General features: G+C 36.0%; 1 protein-coding gene across 2 annotated transcripts in view; it reads right to left on the bottom strand.

Moving 5' to 3' along the window:
* NRK (Nik related kinase) overlaps positions 1-26,174 on the bottom strand; it is a 143,441-nt gene that overhangs the window by 48,290 nt on the left and 68,977 nt on the right. For both annotated transcript variants that reach the window (XM_057537526.1, XM_057537527.1), the window contains exons 5-12: positions 22,815-22,940; positions 19,618-19,728; positions 18,028-18,118; positions 15,257-15,387; positions 13,208-13,262; positions 8,969-9,047; positions 7,722-7,897; positions 124-187 (exon numbers count right to left, since the gene is read on the bottom strand). In XM_057537526.1, the coding sequence (XP_057393509.1) occupies positions 124-187; positions 7,722-7,897; positions 8,969-9,047; positions 13,208-13,262; positions 15,257-15,387; positions 18,028-18,118; positions 19,618-19,728; positions 22,815-22,940 (833 nt within the window). The remainder of the gene's footprint in view (positions 1-123; positions 188-7,721; positions 7,898-8,968; positions 9,048-13,207; positions 13,263-15,256; positions 15,388-18,027; positions 18,119-19,617; positions 19,729-22,814; positions 22,941-26,174) is intronic.

Genomic DNA, 26,174 nt, shown 5'->3' with positions numbered 1-26,174 from the left:
TACAGATCTGTTTTTATTTTATCAGAAAGGATTAAGTTTTCTGAGTCACATAAAACAGTATGGAATCAACTGTCTTACATGAATTGCTAACATCAAATTATATATGTAATTTGTCTAACGCACCTGAATCTTCTCATGGTATACTGCTCCTTAATAGCTTCTTCTCTTTCAAAGATCAGAGGTATTCCTTTTTATGAAAGAGAAAAAAATGCATAACAAACAACAGAGATTAAGATAATCCACCTTAGTCAATGTGCACCCTTTACTACTCAGGAAGCTGAGTGAATTTATAAGGACAAGAGGACTGTAACCCTTCACATAATGCCTAGTTGGTGATGGAGACAATATCCTTGTTCCTAGGCCTACTTCTGCAGCACGGTGCAGCTATTCCATAGAGACTAATTTCTCTCAGCATAGGAAAAAATATTTAGCAATCTGATTGCTGCAATTCTAAAGAGGAAAAATTGAGAAAGGTAAAAGAGAAAGGGCCAAGAGAAACTAGATGGTTGGTGAGCATGGCTTACAGGTGTGTACTCTGGATTTAAGGACTTTATGGCTTGGGCCCACACCTATCTTTGGTCCTTTCAATGAGAAGGTAAAAATCTAAATTCTGGGTTTTACACTTGACACACTGAAAATGTTTGGCATCTTTCCTGTCAGCTGTGCAGTACTGAAATATAGAAGCTTAAAAATAAAAGACTTTTCTTTTGAATTTCCTATATTAAAGAGTTTAGGAATGCGGCCACCACTTTTCATGCATCGCCTCAGGGAGCGCTAGCCTCATGAAAAAGCTCAGGGTAAAGGCACAGCTGCCAAAGCAGGAGTGAGAGATACTTGACACCAGGAGGGAGATCCCAAAGAGGCCGCAGCTGCAGGAGGCGGGAGTCCTGGTCACTGTTGGCCTTCCCTGAGGGCTTCGACTGGGCCCCTCAGGCCGTGCACCGGCTGAGCACCACACGCCCCATGGACCTGTCCTGCCTCACGTCACCCAAGAGTCGCCCTGTTGCCTAAATGAGCTGAAGTCTGAAAATTGCTCAGCAGGACCAGGCGTAGTACGAGCCTCCTATCTTGTGGTTTCACTTGCCAAGGACCACTATCTTGATAATTCCGTGTGTCTGAGAGGGTCTTGGTGCTCCAGCCTGGTGTCAGGCCTGAGGCTCTGAGGTGGGAGGACTCAGTTCAGGACACTGGTCCACCAGAGACCTCCTGGCCCCACGTAATATCAATCAGCAAAAGCTCTCCCAGAGATCACCATCTCAATGCTAAGACCCAGCTCCACCCAACAGCCAGCAAGCCCCAGTGCTGGACGCCCCATGCCAAACAACTAGCAAGACAGGAACACAACCCCACCCATTAGCAGAGAGGCTGCCTAAAATCATAATAGGTTCACAGACATCCCCAAACACACCACCAGACGTAGCCCTGCCCACCTGAAAGACAAGATCAAGCCTCATCCACCAGAACACAGGCACCAGTCCCCTCCACCAGGAAGCCTACACAACCCACTGAACCAACCTTACCCACTGGGGGCAGACACCAAAAACAACGGGAACTATGAACCTCTAGCCTGTGAAAAGGAGACCCCAAACACAGTAAGTTAAGTGAAATGAGAAGACAGAGAAATACAGAGCAGATGAAGGAGCAAGATAAAAACCCACCATACCAAACAAACGAAGAGGAAATAGGCAGCCAACCTGAAAAACAATTCAGAATATGATAGTAAAGATGATCCAAAATCTTGGAAATAGAATATACAAGAAACATTTAAGAAGGACCTAGAAGAACTAAAGAGCAAACAAACAATGATGAACAACACAATAAATGAAATTTAAAATTCTCTAGAAGGAATCAATAGCAGAAAGACTGAGGCAGAAGAACGGATAAGTGACCTGGAAGATAAAATAGTGGAAATAACTACTGCAGAGCAGGATAAAGAAAAAAGAATGAAGAGAATTGAAGACAGTCTCAGAGACTTCTGGGACGACATTAAATGCACCAACATTCGAATTATAGGGGTCCCAAAAGAAGAAGAGAGAGAAAAAGGCACTGAGAAAATATTTGAAGAGATTATACTTGAAAACCTCCCTAATATGGGAAAGGAAATAGTCAATCAAGTCCACCAGCACAGAGAGTCCCATACAGGATAAATCCAAGGCAAAACACATCAAGACACATATTAATCAAACTATCAAAAATTAAATACAAAAAAAAAATTAATAGCAGCAAGGGAAAAGCAACAAATAACATACAAGGGAATCCCCATATGGTTAACATCTGATCTTTCAGCAGAAACTCTACAAGCCCAAAGGGAGTGGCAGGACATATTTAAAGTGATGAAAGGGAAAAACCGACAACCAAGATTACTCTACCCAGCAAGGATCTCATTCAGATTCAATGGGAAATTAAAACCTTTACAGAGAAGCAAAAGTTAAGAGAATTCAGAACCACCAAACCAGCTTTACAACAAATGCTAAAGGAACTTCTCTAGGCAGGAAACACAAGAGAAGGAAAAGACCTACAAAAACAAACCCAAAACAATTAAGAAAATGTTAATAGAAACATATATATTGATAATTACTTTAAATGTAAATGGGTTAAATGATCCAACCAAAAGACACAGACTGGCTGAATGGATACAAAAACAAGACCTGTGCATATGCTGTGTACAAGAGACCCACTTTAGACCTAGGGACACATATAGACTGAAAATGAGGGGATGGAAAAAGATAGTCCATGCAAATGGAAATCAAAAGGAAGCTGGAGTATCAATTCTCATATCAGACGAAATAGACTTTAAAATAAAGACTATTACAAGAGACAAAGAAGGACACTACATAATGATCAAGGGATCAATCCAAGAAGAAGATATAACAATTGTAAATATTTATGCACCCAACATAGGAGCACCTCAATGCATAAGGCAAATGCTAACAGCCATAAAAGGTGAAATCGACAGTAACACAATCATAGTAGGGGACATTAACACCCCACTTTCACCAATGGACAGATCATCCAAAATGAAACTAAATAAGGAAACATAAGCTTTAAATGATACATTAGACAAGGTGGACTTAATTTATTTTATAGGACATTCCATCCAAAAACAACAGAATACACTTTCTTCTCAAGTGCTCATGGAACATCCTCCAGGATAGATCATATCTTGGGTCACAAATGAAACCTTGGTACATTTAAGAAACTTGAAATTGTATCAAGTATCTTTTCCCACCACAACGTTATGAAACTAGATATCTATTACAGGAAAGAAACCGTAAAAAATACAAACACATGGAGGCTAAACAATATGCTGCTAAATAACCAAGAGATCACTGAAGATATCAAAGAGGAAACCAAAAAATACCTAGAAACAGATGACAATGAAAACACAGTGACCCAAAAGCTATGGGATGCAGCAAAAGCAGTTCTAACAGGGAAGTTTATAGCAATAAAAATCTACCTCAAGAAAAGAGAAAAATCTCAAAGAAACAACCTAACCTTACACCAAAAGCAATTATAGAAAGAACAACAACAACAAAAAACAACCCAAAGTTAGCAGAAGGAAAGAAACCATAAAGATCAGATCAGAAGTAAATGAAAAAGACATGAAGAAAACGAGAGCAAAGATCAATAAAACTAAAAGCTGGTTATTTGAGAAGATAAACAAAATTGATAAACCACTAGCCTGACTTATCAAGAAAAAAAGGGAGAAGACTCAAATTAACAGAATTAGAAATGAAAACGGAGAAGTAACAACTGACACTGCAGAAATACAAACGATCATGAGAGATTACTACAAGCAACTATATGCCAATAAAATGGACAACCTGGAAGAAATGGACAAATTCTTAGAAAAACACAACCTTCTGAGACTGAACCAGGAAGGAATAGAAAATATAAACAGACCAATCACAAGCACTGAAATTGAAACTGTGATTAAATATCTTCCAACAAACAAAAGCCAAGGACCAGATGGCTTCACAGGCGAATTCTATCAAACATTTAGAGAAGAGCTAACACCTATCTTTCTCAAACTCTTCCAAAATATAGAAGAGGGAGGAACACTCTCAAACTCATTCTATGAGGCCACCATCACCCTGATACCAAAAACAGACAAAGATGTCACAAAGAAAGAAAACTATAGGCCAATATCACTGATGAACATAGATGTAAAAATCCTCAACAAAATACTAGCAAACAGAATCCAAAAGTACATTAAAAGGATCATATACCATGATCAAGTAGGGTTTATGCAGGGATGCAAGGATTCTTCAATATATGCAAATCAATCAATGTGAAACACCATATTAAAAAATTGAAGGATAAAAACCATATGATATCTCAAAAGATGCAGAAAAGATTTCGACAAAATTCAACACCCATTTAGGATAAAAATCCTCCAGAAAGTAGTCATAGAGGGAACTTACCTCAACATAATGAAGTCATATATGACAAACCCACAGCCAACATTGTTCTCAATGGTGAAAAACTGAAACCGTTTCCACTAAGATCAGGAACAAGACAAGGTTGCCCACTCTCACCACTATTATTCAACATAGTTTTGGAAGTTTTAGCCACAGAAATCAGAGAAGAAAAGAAATAAAAGGAATTCAAATTGGAAAAGAAGAAGTAAAGCTGTTACTGTTTGCAGATGACATGATACTATACATACAGAGTCCTAAAGACTCTACCAGAAAACTACTAGAGCTAATCAATGAATTGGTAAAGTAGCAGGATACAGAATTAATGCACAGAAATCTCTTGCATTCCTATACACTAATGATGAAAAATCTGAAAGAGAAATTAAGGAAACACTCCCATTTACCTTTGCAACAAAAAGAATAAAATACCTAGGAATAAACCTACCTAAGGAGACAAAAGACCTGTATGCAGAAAACTATAAGACACTGATGAAAGAAATTAAAGACGATACAAACAGATGGAGAGATATACCATGTTCTTGGATTGGAAGAATCAACATTGTGAAAATGACTATACTACCTAAAGCAATCTACAGATTCAGTGCAATCCTTTTCAAACTACCAATGGCATTTTTCATAGAACTAGAACAAAAATTTTCACAATTTGTATGGAAACAAAAAAGAGCCCAAATAGCCAAAGCAATCTTGAGAAAGAAAAACGGAGCTGGAGGAATCAGGCTCCCTGAATTCAGACTATACTACAAAGTTACAGTAATCAAGACAGTATGGTACTGGCATAAAAACAGAAATATAGATCAATGGAATAGGATAGAAAGCCCAGAGATAAACCCACACACATATGGTCACCTTATGTTTGATAAAGGAGGTAAGAATATACAATGGAGAAAAGACAGCCTCTTCAATAAGTGGTGCTGGGAAAACCGGAGAGCTACATGTAAAAGAATGAAATTAGAACACTCCCTAACACCATGCACAAAAATAAAATCAAAATGGATTAAAGACCTAAATGTAAGGCCAGACACTATAAAACTCTTTGAGGAAAACATAGACAGAACACTCTATGACGTAAATCATAGCAAGATCCATTTTGCCCCACTTCCTAGAGAAATGGAAAGAAAAACAAAAATAAACAAATGGGACCTAATGAAATGTAAAAGCTTTTGCACAACAAAGGAAACCATAAATAAGATGAAAAGACAACCCTCAGAATGGGAGAATATATTTGCAAATGAAGCAACTGACAAAGGATTAATCTCCAAAATATACAGACAGCTCATGCAGCTCAATATCAAAAAAACAAAAAAACCCAATCCAAAAATGGGCCGAAGACCTAAATACTCATTTCTCCAAAGAAGATATACAGATTGCCAACAAACACATGAAAGGATGCTCAACATCACTAATCATTAGAGAAATGCAAATCAATACTACAGTGAAGTATCACCTCACACCGATCAGAATGGCCATCATGAACAAATCTACAAACAATAAATGCTGGAGAGGAAACCAGCAAGGAACACTCTTGCACTGTTGGTGGGAATGTAAACTGATACAGCCACTATGGAGAACAGTATGGAGGTTCCTTAAAAATCTAAAAATAAAACTACTATACGACCCAGCAATTCCACTACTGGGCATATACCCTGAGAAAACCATAATTCAAAAGGAGTCATGGACCACAATGTTCATTGCAGCTCTATTTACAATAGCCAGGACATGGAAGCAACCTAAGTGTCCATCGACAGATGAATGGATAAAGAAGATGTGGCACATATATACAATGCAATATTACTGAGCCATAAAAAGATACAAAATTGAGTTACTTGTAGTGAGGTGGAGGGACCTAGAGACTGTCATACAGAGTGAAGTAAGTCAGAAAGAGAAAAACAAATACTGTATGCTAACACATATATATGGAATCTAAAAAAGAAAAAAAAAAAGGGTCTGAAGAACCTAGGGTCAGGACAGGAATAAAGATGCAGACATAGAGAATGGACTGGAGGACACAGGGAGGGGGAAGGGTAAGCTGGGACGAAGTGAGAGAGTGGCATTGACATATATACACTACCAAATGCCAATTAGATAGCTAGTGGGAAGTAGCCACATAGCACAGGGAGATCAGCTCGGTGCTTTGTGACCACCTAGAGGGGTGGGATAGGGAGGGTTAGAGGGAGATACAAGAGGGAGGGGATATGGGGATATAAGTATACATATAGCTGATTCACTTTGTTATATAGAAGAAACTACCAGAACATTGTAAAGCAATGATACTCCAATAAAGACATTAAAAAAAAAAGAGTTTAGGGCAACTATATTTACATCTTTCATGTAATCTCCATATAATCGTGTCTTTTCCTGCAGGTTACATTTTGAAAATCTTGCAGCTCTGGTAATTAGCGAATTCTCAACTAGATGTGTGGTCTTCCTGTATCCATTTGTGATTTGTGATAAATTCTCCACCATGGGTAAATAAATTAATTCCTTCTGCTTCTCACTCCAAAATAAGATATGTATATTTATGTAGATGGAAGGAGCTCGCTGCAATCAATCTTAGAGTGAATCTGAGAATGGCTGCTATCTTTTTCAGGCTCCCCCTTTGCCATTCCATTACCACTCAACCCTGCCTATGGTGCCCTACGTTAAATGCGGAATATGGTATACAACCTATAAAGTTAGAACTTCCTAAGTAATTTCCTCTGGGTTTGATGAACATTCATCCTGTCATTTTTGACATTAAAATCTAGAAGCTTACTTTTATTTGCATAAATGTGTTCCTTTAATTTCATCTTAAAGTTGGAGATTCGTACATAAAATCAACTTTGTATGGTACACTGATATTACTTCAAAATTAGTAGTCAGTAAATGGTTAATTACAAATCCATTTATCTCATTGGAGTTAATTAACATATTAGCCAAAAAAGAACAATAAGATATAGATTTTGTTATCTTTTTGTTTATTTTATTTCTTCAGTTAGGAGTTTTCTTAAAATAAAATTGGCATATCACAAAATTCTTCTGGAGACCTTCAAAGTCTTTGTAAATATGAACATGTGCCAGTTGTAACTGACAAAAATTTATAATCTTATATATATATATATGATCAGGTAAGAGATAATGAATTAAATGCATATGGCATACTAGTGGAAAAACTAAATATCAGAGGCCTCAGAATTTTTACTTTCAACCTAATTCTTAAATATTTTTTCCTGAAAAAAATAAATTAATAAATTTTGCTCTCATTTGAATATATATTCCAGTAAAATGAAGATTCACATATTCTACCTTTTTTCTGTCTCTTTTTAATGATTCCAGTAAGGTGCTTCTTTAATGACTCAACAACATGTCCTTCATTTTTTATATTCCGAACAAATGGGTGATGAAGCATGTTTGCAGAAGTAGGACGAAATAAGAAATTTTTTATCATGCACTTTTCCATGAAATTATGGAACTTGCGGGACCTAAAAGAAATGAGTCAAAGAGATAAAAGAGCATTCTCAGGCCTGCCACACCTCCTCCCACCTCCACCCACATGCCACTCTGAAGGTTGTATTTTTGAAGAGAGTTGTCTCTAGCTATTAATAGTCTTTTCAGTAGCCAAATATTCTGCAGCTTGACAATATACATTACACAGCAATGCCATTCAAACCTCTGAAGAGGCCAGAGTCAATGGCATTTTCTACCCAAATAATAGTAGAAACTTCAATGAGTTCGGAACTATGTACATGATAAAAAGTCAAGTGGTGTGAAGGCAATTAAGTGGTTGATGTGGTTTATGTAGACCATGAGACTAGATTGGTCATCCAATCTAGTATTCATACTTTGAAGCCTGAGTGTTTCACTTGACTATATGCACTTTAAGTTACAAAGGTGCCAATGTAATGATCCAGAAAAGGGTGTTAATAGTACCATGACTAATTAATCTTATAAAATGGCCCATAGAAACAGATGTGACCAGAAAGCCTGAATCTGTGGGAAGGGTTAAATTTAATCACAAGGAAGAATGTCTGCAATCAAATCATAGTAACCACTTCTACCAGGGAAAGCAATAAATACTAAGAACAAGCAAGAGCTTCAGGTACTAGATCAAAAAGCTTCAGGAAGAAAGATTCCCAAGTTTAGTTGGGCTGTAGCACGCTGAGAGAACAAGTCCTCTTTCCTAGGTCTGTGGATGTTTAGTTCAATGGGTCAAACGACTGGGCTATATATCACAATCACTGACTGCCTATCTAGGCTCAGTGAGAAACTTCTCAAATGGCTTCCATTAGTCCATCCCATTACTGAAGAAATAACTGAATATGTCACTAATGCCAGGACAGTAATGTCATCACAATATACTACGGAGAGTATTATTTCTGATTGGCTAGCTAGCTCTTAATGAACACTAGTCATTTAGACCCCCTTACTTAAGGTATTGGTTTTTAGGAAATTTTGTCCAATAAGGATGTTGAAGCAGGGCTGACCAAATGAATTCTTTGCTACATAAAAATGTCAGGTTAATGTGTTTAAGAGATTAAGTTATTCATCTTTACCATCCGCTGGATTTGACTTTGGGAGCAGATTCTCGCAAAATAACGAATAGGGCTTCCAAAGGCTGAAGGTTACACAGGGCTGCAAAGGAAAATAGACAAGCTTCGAATGAGTAAGAAGGGTAACTACAGAACACACTTCTTATTCCAGAGGGGATTCTCAGTGTTCTTTCACATATCATGTTGAATAGATACTAAGGAATAGATACAAAAGAATGTAGTTATAGGAAAGGTGATTTTAACACAAACAGTCCATTATATAAGATCCTAAAGCTTCACTTTTGCCAGGTGTGACAAATAATAATAAACTACACTAGATAAAAATTTTGAAATGTGTGATTGATAATTTATATCTAGAGAAGTAAACAATACAGGTGGAGACAAGCAGTCTTCTGTGTTTTTGTACTGCAGGTATCTACAGTTGTAAAATTGGAATATGTAATTATAGGCTGAAAAAGTCAACCAGACTAATAACTATGTGCAATAATACATAAACAATTATTTAGTAGTCTAAAAAGAGGAGAATAATCTGTTTTGGAAGCTGACAGTTCTAGGAAAAGAGGTAGATAGAGTAACTATTAAGAACACACCCTCTAGAGTAAGATCACCTGTGTTCAAATCCTAATTCTACCTTTGTGACCTTGGTCAAATTACTTAACCTCTCTGTGCCTTGGTTTCTTCATCTTAAAAACAGGAAATATATCAAGAATTCCTTCAAAGAGTTGCTATGAGGATTAAATGGCAACCTACATATAAAAGTGTCTGGCACAGAGTAAGCACTTAATAAATATTAGCTATTGATATTATAAGATTTTAACTATCTGGCACCTCAATTCTGTGCCAAATTACTAGACTTTCATTCTCTTTCTTTAGACACACAGCCATACAAAGAAACACCTATTCCAATATGTGGTATATAAATTCATTACCTCATTGGCTTGGGAATTCTGGGATTTTCTGTAAGTGTTTAAATATGTGTCTCACTTCACTTATTTCCTCTTGTGTTTTGATTAAAGAAAACGGGCAGTGCAATAATTCCCCAAAGGAAAGCCATAGTGTAAATTTCATCTAACACTACAAGTGTGCCATTCATCTGAGGACATTTTGATATTAATGAATCTTTAGAGGCATCCTTCCTCTCCCAAAATACATCTCCAGAGAAACTACAATGTCAAACTGGCCTCTCATAGTAGTAGAAATAAACTCCCCAGGGTAATTTCATTAGAGTAATATAAAGGCAATTGTTCAAAGGTCAAAATTTTGTTTCAATTACATGGGTATAAATTAATGGAAGGTGCAGGTATATAATTGAGGGCAAAATTAGCCCCCAGCTCAAAACATCCAGATAATATTTGATTCTCTTCATTCCTTTACTGTGTCCAATCAATCACCAGAATCTGTCCTTTAAACATATCGTAAGTAAATTTTTACAATAGTAAGCAGTTGTCATTTATTAACATCTGAGCATCTCAGTTAACTAACAACATCTTCAGTGTCAAGAGTTAGGGCATAGGCTGGGTACGTTGTCATTAAAGGAAAGGAGAAGTCCACAAAGGAATGAAGCATAGGGTGGGTACAAGAACCATGTCAAACAGCAATTGTGGAGGTTTCCTATATTGTCTAATTTTAGGAATTCCAGTTAATGTCCCCTTCACCCCATATATCCTAATGTTGCCTAAATTTTCACCATTAGAGGCCCATTCCTTTGAAGTAGTAAATCTACTTTAAAAATACATATCTTGATAGATTAGAAACATTAAACTGGGTGTAGTTTGAATTATTTTAAATAACGTGGTTTAACTCCTACAATACGTTGAGATCCAAAGGAATCTTCTGAATACTGAAGAAATGGGTCTCCTGATGGGACAGGGGTAAAGACACTCAGGTAAAGATTGATCTGGAGTGTAAGGGAAGGACACTACAAGGAATAGAAGTAGGGCTATAAACAAGCATGTCTGATAGTATTAAAAACAATCTCTACAACACCAAGGAGAATGCTAACATAGGGAAAGATACAGTTCTGATTAAGGTAGGGAAAGATACAGTTCTGATTAAGGTAAATTGGCTGGTGTAGATCCTTGACAAGGAAGGAGAGTTGGAGTAAACTGTCAATCCAGTACTGCTTCTCCAGGCGACGATTCACTTTTCTATAAAAAACAAAGAAACTAAGAACTACACATATTCAATATTAATTGACCTATGATATTCTGGTGTTTGAATAACTACTAGCAATGTTATGGCCTTGGTTTAAAGGTCTGCACATCAAGTTTGAATTTCTATCCAGAAGCCAAGGACTTAAAGTCCTGATGTGCAAGGGTCCTGATTCTCTCTCCTCTGAGAGTCCCTACAGCACCCTTTTAGTGAGAAGGAATTCTCTCTTTCTTTTTACTTCCCTGGGAGAGACTCACCAAAGGCAGAAGGGGATTTTGTTATTTGGACCTCAGAGGTAATTATCATATAACTGTCATTTTGGAAGGCCATCCTTTCTGAGATGATAAATATCACAACCTGGAGGATTTCTGTATTTAAATTGATGACAGTCATTCCCATCCAAAATTAATAATCCAGGCAATAAAGGAGACTGGTGAAAGACAAATGTTTTAGCAGTATGGCTATTTCAAGTTGTTCATGACCAAAGTTGCACCATTCCAATGACTACTTGTCCAGGCATGCTGGTCCTATTTTCTACTGTGAGTTAAGAATCTCCTGGTCCTCATCTATCTTTTGCAAAAAGTTGCCATTTGTGTATTCTGTGAAAAACTCCCTCTCTGTACTTCTTCTGTGAGTTGCTCATTACCCCTCTTTTCTCCAATGATTTAATATTTTAGAATAAAAAAGTGAAACCAAAAAAGGTGAATCAAAAAGTACAAATCTGCAAAATGTAGAAAGCTAGTCTTTTTGGAAAGACACTAGAAATAATATACTACTTGATGCAGTCATTCATCCTAACCAAATACATACATCAATACTCATGAAATGCAATATGTGTATTTAAAGAGTGCAAGAGAGGAGGAGGAGGAAGAGGAAGAGAGGAGGAGCTCAATATAATTTAAGCATGTTTCATAAAGAGAAATAATCATGAGATAATGAGTAATAATATGCACCTTCCCAGTCTCATCTCAATTATATATATGTGGAGTAAACAATTTTTCCATCATTTTAAAACTCACCCAATATAGGTACTTTGTAGTTTTTTGGGCACTAGCAGAGACGCAGCAGTGACCTGATCTCCACATCTGGCTCAGCTTTAATCCAAGCCCGTTCTATGATATGTGATAGTCCAAGGGACACAAGGAATTCTTAACAATTATGTTACCACTATTTCTACTCCCATTAGCCTTGAAACACAGTGCTAAGATAGTAGATACTGTGCAGATGAAGCATGTAGGAACATGGGAACCTACAAGATCTGCTTGGAGAGGGAGAAGCAAAGCAATTCCAACCCCTGCCCCCTGACACACACACTCCAGGCATTTCTCTCACTTCTCATCAATACTAGGAATGTATTTATTATTTATATCCTTGGATTTAGGTATTGAGGACAACAAATATGCTCTGCTTATGGGGTCATACATTAGATGGTTATTAATCATTTATACCCAAGTTCACATTCTATTTTCACTTTCCTATCAGAAAGCAGTGTCCTGAGAGAACAGCATGCTGACAGGTCATTTAAATGATGGGAAGGAGGAGGAAACAAGAGGAAATTGAGCCTTCTGAACAATTAGGGGCAATGAAGTGGCTGATAGGAGCAAGGAAGGCACCAATGATGAGCTAGACTGACTCCAAAGGAAAACAAAAAACTTACTTCTCAATGTTGTTGAGGATTGGCTCAATTAAAAGGAACTACTGGGGGATTTTCTCAACTGTCGCAGTCTGAAGTAGTAGCAGTGTATAACTGTAAATGTTTGGGAACCTAAATATTCCACCAGTGAATATGTACTGAATGCCTTTATATTCTGTTTGGTCAGGACTATCAGGATCAAATGTTATTGAGGCTAAATTGAAACAACACTCAGTCATCCTAAAATAAGATATCTTAAGAGAGAAAAATACGAACTCTTCTTATAGACATATCTGGCCATCCTGACTGCAGCATTTGGTAATCAGGAAAAGGCCACCATTTATAGTTTGGCACATAGTGTGGCACCTTTGTGGCCAGTACAAGCTAGCTAGTACAAGTGGCAGATTTGTACAGCATGTTTCCCTAACTTTGAACAAACAACAAATATTTTTACTCACGAGGAGCCCCTTCAGCCATTTCAATAGCAGTGATTCCCACGGACCACACATCACTCTGCAAAATAAAAGATGACCAAAAAAATGTCACTTAAAAATGGGAAACTGATAGTATTTAGAATCTCAAAACAATCTTTGGCTGAGGGGAGATGTCAACGTTACAGCCATTTTATGGGTTTTCTATAATGGGGCTTCATTATAGACTGATGTTATAGGAAGATCTTATTTGACCTTGTGACCAGCCAGTACTGCACTACACAACCAGTTGACATGGGATGGGATTCAATGTAAGGAAAATTCATCTTGGATGTATTGCTATTGTTACCTTAACTGAAATAACAGAAGGAATTTGTTGTAAAGAAGTCCTATCACATACTACTAGCTGTAAAGAAGTCGCATCTTAGGTAAATGATTTAACTCTTTGTACCTCAAGTTCACCCTATGTAGAGATGATAATGGTATACACGTCATAGAACTAGTATAAGTATTAAATGAAATACTATATATAAGCACTTTCAGCAGTTCCTTGAATATAGTATATTGAGGATAGAATTATTATAATTCTAGGAAATTATATTCTAGGAGGCTCTAGGAAATGACCCTCACTACTATTAACTGTACTTTTTTTTTAACATCTTTATTGAAGTATAATTGCTTTACAATGGTGTGTTAGTTTCTGCTTTAAAACAAAGTGAATCAGTTATACATATACACATGTTCCCATATCTCTTCCCTCTTGTACTTTGTTTTTTAGAATGTGGAAAGGGCACAGGGCTAGAGGTGCACTGTTTGGCTTAATGACTCCTAAGCAAGTTAACTGAATTAAAACACCTGTTTATAGATGTCTTAGCTTCAAAGGGTTGTTGTGATGGTTTAAGTTTTCTTTAAGTTACATGGGACTAAAAATTAAAAATATATAATTAAAACGGGTGAAAGTCCTTGTTAGATTGCCAGAAATTGTACAGCTATAAAACATTATTTTTTACAGCAAGCCACTTAAAGAACATTACGCTTCCATTGTCTCCATAGCTCCTAATAGTACTGGGCTATAATAAGCTCTCAGCAGGTCTGCTTGCAGATCAAGCAGGGGGCATTTAAGGGAAAGGGAAAAGAGATGAAACTTGAATTAATCAACTTCAAGTATCGAGTCCTAGGTTCCACACAACGAAACCACAATGAATTGTTTGGATGACTTATGATGTGGAGAGTGAGTGTGGTTTTTCCAGTCTATAGCAAATGGAGAGTTTTCTTTCCACATCAGCTTTTTGAAATGTGTACATAGATGTATATTGTCCAAATTGCAGCTTCAGTGGAAATTTTAATAAATAGCATGAATTGTTACTTAATTTGTCTATTCCACTGATTTTCTGTGGTTTGGAGGTGAACCATGCCAAGGATTTTCTCCATTACTCTGAGTAATCAAATTATTATTTTTTTCTCTCTGGAGCTAAGTTACTGTGGGGATTAATAATTGGCTTTACATTTATTCATTTTTAAGTTTACAAAGCACTCTGTCCCTGGAAGTTAAATTTCCATATAAAGCCACATAATATAATATTTTTACCAAGAAGTTGCAAGCAATATGAACTAGACATTCTTCCTCAAATATGGATAACTCCCAATGGTCTACTTTGTCTACATTCTTAGAAAATATTATTTTTATGCACATCATTAAACCACATATAGGAATAGTGGCTAGCATTTCTTATTAGAGTCTATGTGAAAGAAGGAGCTGCCTGCTTTTTACAGGGAAATCAGCTCGATGCTTTGTGATGACCTAGAGGGGTGGGATAGGGAGGGTGGGAGGGAGGCTCAAGAGAGAGGGGATATGGGGATATATGTATACACATAGCTGATTCACTTTGTTGTACAGCAGAAACTAACACAACATTGTAAGCAATTATACTCCAATAAAGATATAAAAAAGAATACATTAAAAGAATCATAAAAAAGGAGCTGCCTGCTTTTTATTCTTTTATTTCATAATTTAAAATAAAAAGTCAAAAGTCCCTTCCAAAATTTGATTCCTACTATCTGAATCCTTACACTTACTCTGTAATCATAGGAGCGTCTGGGGTCCTCGTCACAGTCAATCACCTCAGGTGCCATCCAGTATGGTGTCCCAATGAAGCTATTTCTCCTCCCATTAGTTCTGCTCACCTGGGCACTCACTCCAAAATCCACTGCAAAATTCATTTGTCAAAATAATTAATCAGTAACAAAAAGGTCAATAAATTATTGCTTTAACTTGGAAAGCCAATACAAAAGCCACAATGGATAACAGATTTTCATTCCAGCCCAGCAAACTTTACCATGAAGTCTACTCCAGGAACACTGGGAAATAGGCTTTTGCTGGTATTTATGTTGGAAAGAGAATCAGCAGTGCTATTATAAATCTACAGTAGGTTTGGCTGAATGTTTACCATGAATATTAAAAATAAAGTTCCATCAGTACACCCTGAACCTCTGAAGTGATAACATATGTAGTGTTTGGACCTGCCACCAAGCTGGAGGAAGACCAGCACTATAAGCAACATCTAAGAAATCTAAATCTTATTAGTACTTTATTAGGAAGTCTCATTTATGATATTAGAAAGCCCTACCACACTGATAAAGAAAAAGGAATTTATGCTAAAATTTAGTTTAAGTTCTTCTACAGATCTTCTGAATCAGATGCAAATATTTACTGCAGTATCCATATCTTAGCTTAGACTATAAAAGGTCAGTCTTCTATTCATCTGTGGGATATATTATATGAAAATATTTAGTATGGTATCCTCAGAAACAGACAGAAAAAAGGCTAAAGTAGACTGGGGTTATTTAGTCCAGAAAAATAAGACAGGGATGAAAAATGAAGTAGATTTTCTAATTTAGAATGGTTTCCAGGAATCTAGAGGATGGCTAACAACCTTGACTGAAAAGTAGTTTAAAGAACTTAGGAAAGGAAAAGAAAAATTAAGAAGTTAAGAGTTTAAGGCAGTGTTAAAGGAAGGACTAAGAAGAACAATAACAACAAAATGTCCATAATATATGAAAATCATCATTGGGTGTTGCACAGTCTCATTAGCTAGATATTTTTTTTGAGAATAGGTTACATCAGAGATCAGCATTCTCACTATCCCTGAGGGCCAACATTAAGGGCCAAGAAATACCCATGAAGGCCATAAACTGATATATGACATTCAGAGAAGAAAATGAAAGGAGAAAAGACTGGAAGAAACAGTGATGAATGGAAGAAAAGGGAAAAAAGAAAAGCTGAAGTTAAAAGTAGAGATGAGACCCCAGCAGTGGAATCATTCACCTTTTCTTTAAAGACCTAGGTACCAGAATATGAGGATTATTGATCAATTGCAATTGCAACAGAATCACTGTCCAGTCTCTTTCCTTTCTGTTACTCCCTTTGGCTGTCATTGAGTTTGGTTTCTGCAACCTTTTCCTTATCATATGTTGTTTAAAAATATGCTGAGATCTAAGAACTCTAAAACCAAATGTATAAGGATTATGTATATAATAAGCCTGATTCAATTTTAATCTAGTGCTAAAAGGTCTCTCCTACAAAGTCAAGTACATGATCTTTAGTGCATGGACTTTGTGACAGGTTTTTCAGTGGCTTTTCACATATTTACAATTTCTCTTCTGTGTTGCAAATGGTAGGGCTGGCCAGCAACTTGACCCAGATATATGGTAGTGCTGCCACATGTGAACAGAGTGTAGCTGTGTGACATACTATCTACCCTGCACACTTGAATGTGAGATCCAAATGACTCATGAATTTTAACACAGTGTCTTAAAATTCTGTTTCTAGCTTTGTAGCTTGTAGACACAAAAGACACAGTACATTTTCTTGAAATTACTTTTCACTTATTTCAAGAACAATTATTGCCTCATGCTTCTTCCAGAAATATTCAGTGAAAAGCATTCTCAGTGAATGAACAAAATCTCTACTTTGGTTATATTTATTTAGCAGAAAAATGGGAATGATCTTAAGGTCATGCTAGAGACATGGTAGGCAAGAATTGATATAATTAAAAAGTAATGCAGGATTTGATACCAGTGATTTTATGTTCTATTGTATGTATCAATGAGGTCATCTGCCATTACAAAGTACTGACATTATTCATATGGCATTATTTAAAAACAAATCAACAATATTTATTTTAAACATTAAAAGGTGCAATATATTGTCCCCTGTGTGCCTGTGAGACATTATGTGTAGTTTTTCAAATAAATTATGCCATTCTGAACCCTGGAATAGAAAGCCAGGAACTTTTTGGTATTTTGATTTCTAATTCTCAATTTGATTTGGATATTACTGGAGCATTAGTTCTAACTGATATCAGTTTTTAAATATTTGAGGGGAAATTCCAATGAAGCAATTTGTGCTTAAGTCATTTAAAAGTTTTTTGATTTTCTTTGGAAAATATGGCTCTGTGATGTGGAAGAATTGTCTTTTTGTTTAATCCTTGTCCATGGCGCAGAAATTTGCACATGGTAAATACTCAATTCAATTGTTAAAATAAATGTAATAGCTGAATCTATTAGAGGGTTAAGCAATGATCAAAATGTAAAACTCCCATTATACTTGAAAAGTTGTTTTTATCTACATGATTTCAGAGAAGCAGTTAAGTGCATCTTTCTCTTGTCCCAACCTCCCTTCCCAAACAAATTTTCAAATTTTGACTTGTTTTGCAGGCAGGGAAGACACGGCCTAAATAAGTAGAGGGGATTGTTAGTGACATGATAGAAAACACAGTAATCTTAAAGGATTTTTCTCTATTAAGATATTTTGGGCCTCACTTAAAGTATTACAAGAATAAACTTACCTAGTTTTACTTCAGCATTATGAGTCAGTAGCACATTCTGACCTTTGATGTCCCGGTGAATTACACGGTGTGCATGAAGATGAGCTAAGCCCTGCATATATATACATATATATATATATATATACACATTTATATTAAAAAGCAACATCAGTATATATTTTTCTCTTTTTCTGGTACTCTTCTTAGTATTTTTGGAAAAACTTTTGGTAAGAAAAATGGCCCAGATTTGCATTTTTCAGACAAAATTCTTTCTTTAGGCTGGAATTACTACAACCAGTTCCCAGAAATACTACTTTTGGCTATAAGGAAAGGAAAATAAATCAGGACACCCATGAAAGAAAAAAAACACCAAAAATTAATGTTTGTATACATTGGGCCATTTACCGTCCTTTCTAGCCTCCATTTTTCCAACGAACCATATGAGTAAAGACCTGGATATCTTAAATATCATAGCTCGCATTGTTTTACTCTATTCTTCATCCAACCATTTGTTTAGTCCAAAATATTTTCTAGTCAACCTTGTAGGCTGAGAATTTGGGGGAATATGGAAATTCATTTTAAAGTATTTGCCATTTGTATTGGCTTACCATGTTGTCTCCAGACCATTCACCACTAAAACTAACCCGTGACCTGGCTAACCCATGCCCTGGCTTCAGTGAGATTGCTCTAGATATGAACTGGGGATTAATAACAGAAGTAACAGTAAAAACAGCTAATATTTATTGGGTCCTTATTCTTTGCCAAGCACTTTGCTAAGTGCTTTACATGGAGTAAATTACTAAATCCTTATAGCAACCCTTTAAGGAAGGTGCTAATACCGCCCCAAATTACAGATGAGGAAAATGAGATTTGGAGAAATTAAGTAATTGGCTCAAGGACACACAACTAACACATGATGAACCAGAATTTAAACTCAGTCCAGAGTTTGCACTCTTAATATTTACACTATTACCACAAGTGAATCCAATTAAGATGACAAGAAAGACATTCTAATATTTTATCAGTGGTGCTGTTCAGTTCTGTTAATATCCTTCTTGGGTGACCCTAAGCACTTAAGACACAAAGAAAAATTTGAGTTTGGTAGATCAAGAAGATTGGCACTTTCATCCAATTTGGTGTTCAAAGTAAGGAATGTTTAAAAAGTAAGCCATTATTCAGAGAGAATATCTGTCTGCAAAACAGTTTGTAGATGGTTTGGAGCCATTGAGCAAAACACTGACTTCTCAACTTATCTTAATCTCTAATGACAGTGCTATGCTTTTTAAAAAGAAAGAACTCTAAAAATCATAACAACATAATAAATACTCCAAGTTGTCATATCCCTGATCCACTGAACACTACAGTCTGACTTTGACAGAGCCATTAAAGGCCATGATTTGGAAGGACCTGGTTAGCCATCTGCTGGTGTACCTTAAAGTTTAAGGACATCATCTGAAAATCTGCTTTCTCTAAAGCCTTTTTCAGTATCCTGATCCAGAAGTTATGTTTAGAATTCTAAAATCATCCTATATGAGCAGGTATAAGGTACATTGTATATATTACCACCAGGTTATTTCAAGACCAGGGGAGAATGACTATATGAATGCTCACCTGGAGGATTTCTCGGCAGATATAAGCGATCCAATCTTCTTTCAAACTCTGATTTCTGGTCATTCTCACTACATCAGTGACTGAGCCTGCTGCACATAACTCCATCACCATCTGCAGGGAAGCCAGCAGAGTATCAAGGTTTAGAAAGTAATTCTCTGAAAATATCTGGAGAGTTTTAGTTCATATGGCTTGTATTTATATGCAATGTTTAGACACTAAGACACTGCAAAGACTGGCTCAGTTGTCTGGTAGAATGAAAAAGAACTGGGAAAACATCCAAAGATCTGTGGAGGGAGAGAAGGCAGGTACCACACCAGGGATTTTTAACCAGGACCTGGGATTTGAGCTAAGCCTTGAAGGATAGGTAGTGTTTGTATATGCTGAGAAAGAAGAACGTGCAGTTTATTGAGAACTGAATGAGACTTGCCTTTAGAAAGAAGCTTGTACAGGGGCAAGCCTGAGTGATGATTGGAGTAGAACAAAAAAAACAGTTGAGGGAATAGTTTGCAGGTGGAGAAGCAAGATGTGGAAGATCTCAAAACAATTTACACTTCAACATTAAGACTAGATTTGTTTTTTATTGTTGTTTTATTTTTATTTTCAAATTCTAGAATATTTTCCCCAAGAAACTGGCAAAATACAACTCCAAGGGGGAAACTGTCAGTTCCATTACTGTAGGGCATTTTTTTCCAAATAACTTTATTGCTAAGGAAAATCTATTTTAAGGTTAATACTTTGACAGTGTCTCATTCAGATTTTACTTTATTAATAAATGTAATTTCTCAGGAAATTTATTTTTGCCACTAATGAATCAGGTGTCCAACTAGTAAATTTGCTTCCCTATATTAGCTAATTAGAGGACTGACCAATGTGAAGGAGAATGTAACTATTATAATCAACTTCACAAACTTTAAGCACAGGTTTATGCATTAGTGCCCATGTCAATACTACCTTGCCAGTAGAACAAGACATGCCTTTAAAAAAAAAAAGTGTAGGTAAGTTAATTATTGCCATAGATGAAGGGAAGCAAAAGGATAAACCACAAATCATGAATATTCAAAAAGTCTACCTTATTTCCTTTTGGAATACTAAGATTTTCTTTTCAGAAAATTACTCCCTTATTTTATATTTGTTCACAACTGATATATCATGTGTCTTTTACCTGAGTACACTCTCCCAAAAAAGAAGAAAAGAAAAACAGCCTAACAAAACCAGTAATACAGATAAACCCAAAAGGTTAATTTGCATGTCAACTATATCAAACAGGCACAACATATACACTGTGGTAATGGAAGAAAAGGGGCTCATTTTGAATCACGACAAACATGAATTAAAGCCATTCACTAAGATGAACATTGGAAAATCTTGCTAGTATTACCAGAGTCAGAAGAGCTCTACTATGAAAGGAATGCAAGGCATTCTCATTTTCCTGGCTTTGTAAGCACAGTGCCTGGCACATACATTTTATAAATGGTAATTATTTAGTCATTTACTTCCTGTGTGTTCTGATTAACATGGGAAAGAAAGTGTGAATGGTCCCATGAAAATTCTTACCTCAACAAATAACTTTTGCATGCAGTGCCTATTCATCCTTCAGATCTCAGTGCAAGAAAAAGTTTCTCAAGGAAGAGCTTCCCATTCCCTAACTTAGATTCCTTTGTTATTTGCCCACTCAGAAGCATGTTATTTCCCTTCTGACAAATTATACATTTATTTGTGTGATTATTTGATTGATATTTGTCTTTGCAAATAAACTTTAAGTGCCAGTGGGCCAGGGTCATGTCAATTCATCTTATCATGGTATTCCCAGCATCTAGCAAAGCCTGGCAAGTAGATGGTTTTTGAATGAATAGATGTTGAATGACTGAACAAATTGAGCACTAAGAAACATATCTAATAAGTAGACCGCCATACTGTCAGGAGGAAAAAAACTTGTAAGTAAAAATATATTAAAAGACAAATGTTGTATGCCCCCCCAAAAGAAAAAGAAAAACAGCAGCCATGAAAAATGTTCAGTGATATTTAATAAAATCTGAACTGGAATTGTCAGAGAATAGAGGATTTAGTTAACTGGACATTTGGGAGAAAATAGGGTTAAATCGAAGATCTCTAAATTTGAGGGTTCTCGAAGTGTGGTACCCAGATGAATAGCATCAACATCACCTGTAAACTTGTTAAAAAGTCCAAATTTGTGGACCCACACCCCAGACCAATTGAATCAGTAACTCTGTGGGTGGGGCCCAGCAATATGTGTTTTATCAGGATCCCCATGAAATTCTGATGCAGGCTAAAGTTTGAGAACCACTGTTTCAATTCAATCCCTTGTTGAAAACCTTTCTATGTCCACTATCCTGCTTCCTAAAGTTCACACATAAAATGTAACAGAATTTTTCTTTGACTCTTGAAGATCCTGAAAAGTCTCAGCCATTATTTTTAAAAAAAATACTACTCTTGACTTGGACTAGAAATTGAAATGCAAGCAAGTGTACACCGACCCCAGATTATGTTCTAAATATTCCTTTTTAAATAAAGATATCCTTGATCAAAGCTCATTTTCTTGTGATTTGATTACGTCTCCTATAGGGGGAGGCAGCAACAATTCTGTTAACTGTAGCATGGGTCTCACTTAGCCTCTAAAATTTATATCTTCACTGATTTGTAATTCATGATACTATAGGCATGAAGCCTAAGAAAAGGATGTCAACTAACCATTTAGAAAACAGTTTCTAGGAATTATGTTTAAACATAAGTGCATATACTTAGCAAACACTTAAATTGCATTCATATGCTCTTCCCAAATGTGAATTAGAATCGATATTTATCCAGTCATTATTCCCAAGTCCATCAGGTAGTCTCCTTAGCTATACCTTTAATTTACAAGTAAATGTAGTAACTACATAAAGTTAAAAGCAACAAAACTCTATTTAAAAAAAAAAAAAGTTAGATATTTCCAGTATTCATTTGAGTCTTCTCCCATCCTACCCCTGAGTCCCTTGACAGGCACTTAATTTATTTTTCCATATTTTATCACTCCCATATCCAGGAATCAGAGCACTTTTTTTTCTATACTACTTTGATCAGTTGAATGCTTAAGTTTTCCTGTAGGTGCACAAAAATGACATCTCAGCTTATGAAAGTTTATGCCCTCAAGTGAGACTTAGTCTTATGCAATAAGATCAAGGTAACTGAATACACACCCAAAGTTGATGTCTCTGGCCAGGGGGACTCAGTTTGAAAAATGCACCATAGAAGGACACAATGTTCTTGTGGAAAGAGTACTTCTTCAAAAGGTTGAGTTCAGTCCTGAGATCTTCTTCTTCATCCTGTAGAATAAGAATAGACAATAAAATGCCGAAGCTATGCCACTCAATGACTACGGGACCCTAAACTATAGTAGATCAAAGAAGGAGAATCCTATGGCAACCCATTATATCCCACAGCAATTTATAATAAGATCTCAACTAGAATTGTCAGAATGGAGATCTGGGGTTAACTGGGAATTTGGGAGAAAATAAAGGTTAATTAAATATCTTTTAATTAAATGGTTCTTAAAGTGTGATCCCTGGACCAGCAGCAATGGCCACTGTATAAAGTTTTCACTAACTGGAATCACCCAATTAAAGTGTAAAATTCAATGGTTTTTAGTATATTTACAAAATTATTCAACCATCACCACAATCAATTTTAGAACATTTTTATCACCCCAAGAGGAAACCCCATACCCTTTAGCTATCACCCCCAAATTCTGCACACACATCCCAGCTTTAGGCAACCACAAATATATTTTTTATCTCTGTAGATTTATCTATACTTAACACCTTATATAAATGAAAATCATACAGTATGTGAACTTTTATGACTAGCTTTTTTCCCCCAGGATTCATCCATTTGTAATACATATCAGTATTTCATTCCTTTTCATCTACCATTCATCAACTGAAGGAGTTATTTCTACCCTTTGGCTCTTATGAATAATGCTGCTATGAGCATTCATATCAATTTTTTGTGTGGATATGTTTTCATTTCTCTTTGGTATATACCTAGCAGTGAAATTGTTAGGTCAAATGGTAATGCTATATTTAACATTTTGTTGAAATGCCAAACTTTTCCACAGTGGCTACACCATTTTACATTCCCAGATCAATGATGGTTCTCATTTCTCTATACCCTCACCAACACTTATTATTTTCTGTTTTATTATAACCATCAGAGTGGGTGTAAAGTGGTGTCTCATTGTGGTTTTGATTTGCAATTCCCTAAAGACTGATGGTGCTAAGGATCTTTTTATGGGCAGAGGCATGTCTAATAGAGTATCTTTGCCCCTATTTTTAAATTGGGTTAATAGTCTTTTTATTATTGAAAAGTAAGATTTATTTATGTATTCTATATATAAGTACTTTATAGGTGTATGATTTGCAAATATTTTCTCCCATTCTGCAGGTGCTCGTTTTACTTTCTTGATAGTGTCTTCTGAGGAACAAAATTTTTAATTTTGATGAAGTCCAATTTATCAATTTCTTGTTTTGTTGATTGTACTTTTGGTGTCATATGTAAGGATCCATTGCCAAATCCAAGGTCATGAAGATGAACTCCAATTTTTCTTCAAAACATTTTATAGTTTTAGCTCTTACATTTAGGATTTTTATCCATTTTGAGTTAATTTTCATATAAAGTAGGGGACTAACTTCATTCTTTTACATGTGGATATCCAGTTGTCTCAGCATCATTTGTTGAAAAGACTAGTCTTTCCCTATGAATTGTCTTTTCACCCATGTCAAAAATTAGTTGACCACAGATATATGGAAATAGTTCTATTTCACTGATCTATGTATCTATCCTTATGCTTGTACCACACTGCCTTGATTAATTTGTGATTAACTGAATTTTAAAGGTATTGGTTCGATTTGTCCTATCTTTTTAAATGCTTAAATTCATTATTTTCCTAATCACTACAGTGGTAAATATGTAAAAAATACTATCTATCTATCTATCTATCTATCTATCTATCTATCTATCTATCTATCTGTCTATCTAGAGAGATAAGTGGTCTGAATTCCTACTAGCTATAAATTTCATTTCATTGTAAATAAACAAAGCTCTCCTACAGCATCTATAAAAGTTCAATTTATATAACCTTTTCAGGAATACTCTTATTGTACAAAGTGAAATATATTTGTAGTATGTAAAAAAAAGAAGACTTTCATTTTTTATTTTTATTTTTAACATCTTTATTGGAGTATAACTGCTTTACAATGGTGTATTAGTTTCTGCTTCATAACAAAGTGAATCAGTTATACATATACATATATCCCCATATCTCTTCCCTCTTGCGTCTCCCTCCCTCCGACCCTCCCTATCCCACCCCTCTAGGTAGTCACAGAGCACCTAGCTGATCTCTCTGTGCTATACGGCTGCTTCCCACTAGCTATCTATTTTACATTTGGTAGTGTATATATGTCCATGCCACTCTCTCACTTTGTGCCAGCTTACCCTTCCCCCTCCCCGTACCTTCAAGTTCATTCTCTAGTAGGTATGCGTCTTTATTCCCGTCTTGCCCCTAGGTTCTTCATGACCATTTTTTTGTTTGTTTTTTAGATTCTATATATATGTGTTAGCATACGGTATTTGCTTCTCTCTTTCTGATTTGCTTCACTCTGTATGACAGACTCTAGGTCCATCCACCTCACTACAAATAACTCAATTTCGTTTCTTTTTATGGCTGAGTAATATTGCATTGTATATATGTGCCACATCTTCTTTACCCAATCATCTGTCGATGGACACTTAGGTTGCTTGCATGTCCTGGCTATTGTAAATAGAGCTGCAATGAACATTGTGGCACATGACTCTTTTTGAATTATGGTTTTCTCAGGGTATATGCCCAGTAGTGGGATTGCTGGGTCATATGGGAGTTCTATTTTTAGTTTTTTAAGGAACCTCCATACTGTTCTCCATAGTGGCTGTATCAATTTACATTCCCACCAACAGTGCAAGAGGGTTCCCTTTTCTCCACACCCTCTCCAGCATTTATTGTTTGTAGATAGTTTGATGATGGCCATTCTGACCGGTGTGAGGTGATACTTCATTGTAGTTTTGATTTGCATTTCTCTAATGATTAATGATGTTGAGCATCCTTTCATGTGTTTGTTGGCAATCTGTATATCTTCTTTGGATAAATGTCTATTTAGGTCTTCTGCCCATTTTTGGATTGGGTTTGTTTTTTTGATATTGAGCTGCATGAGCTGTCTGTATATTTTGGAGATTAATCCTTTGTCAGTTGCTTCATTTGCAAATATTTTCTCCCATTCTGAGGGTTGTCTTTTCGTCTTGTTTATGGTTTCCTTTGTTGTGCAAAAGCTTTTAAGTTTCATTAGGTCCCATTTGTTTATTTTTGTTTTTATTTCCATTTCGCTAGGAGGTGGGTCAAAAAGGATCTTGCTGTGATTTATGTCATAGAGCGTTCTGCCTATGTTTTCCTGTAAGAGTTTGATAGTGTCTGGCCTTACATTTAGGTCTTTATTCCATTGTGAGTTTATTTTTGTGTATAATGTTAGGTA

The sequence above is a fragment of the Balaenoptera acutorostrata genome, chromosome X (assembly GCF_949987535.1).
Source record: "Balaenoptera acutorostrata chromosome X, mBalAcu1.1, whole genome shotgun sequence".
In the NCBI taxonomy this organism is placed as follows: domain Eukaryota; kingdom Metazoa; phylum Chordata; class Mammalia; order Artiodactyla; family Balaenopteridae; genus Balaenoptera; species Balaenoptera acutorostrata.
Note: the sequence above shows the minus strand (reverse complement) of the source record. Positions and strands in the feature narration are given on the sequence as shown.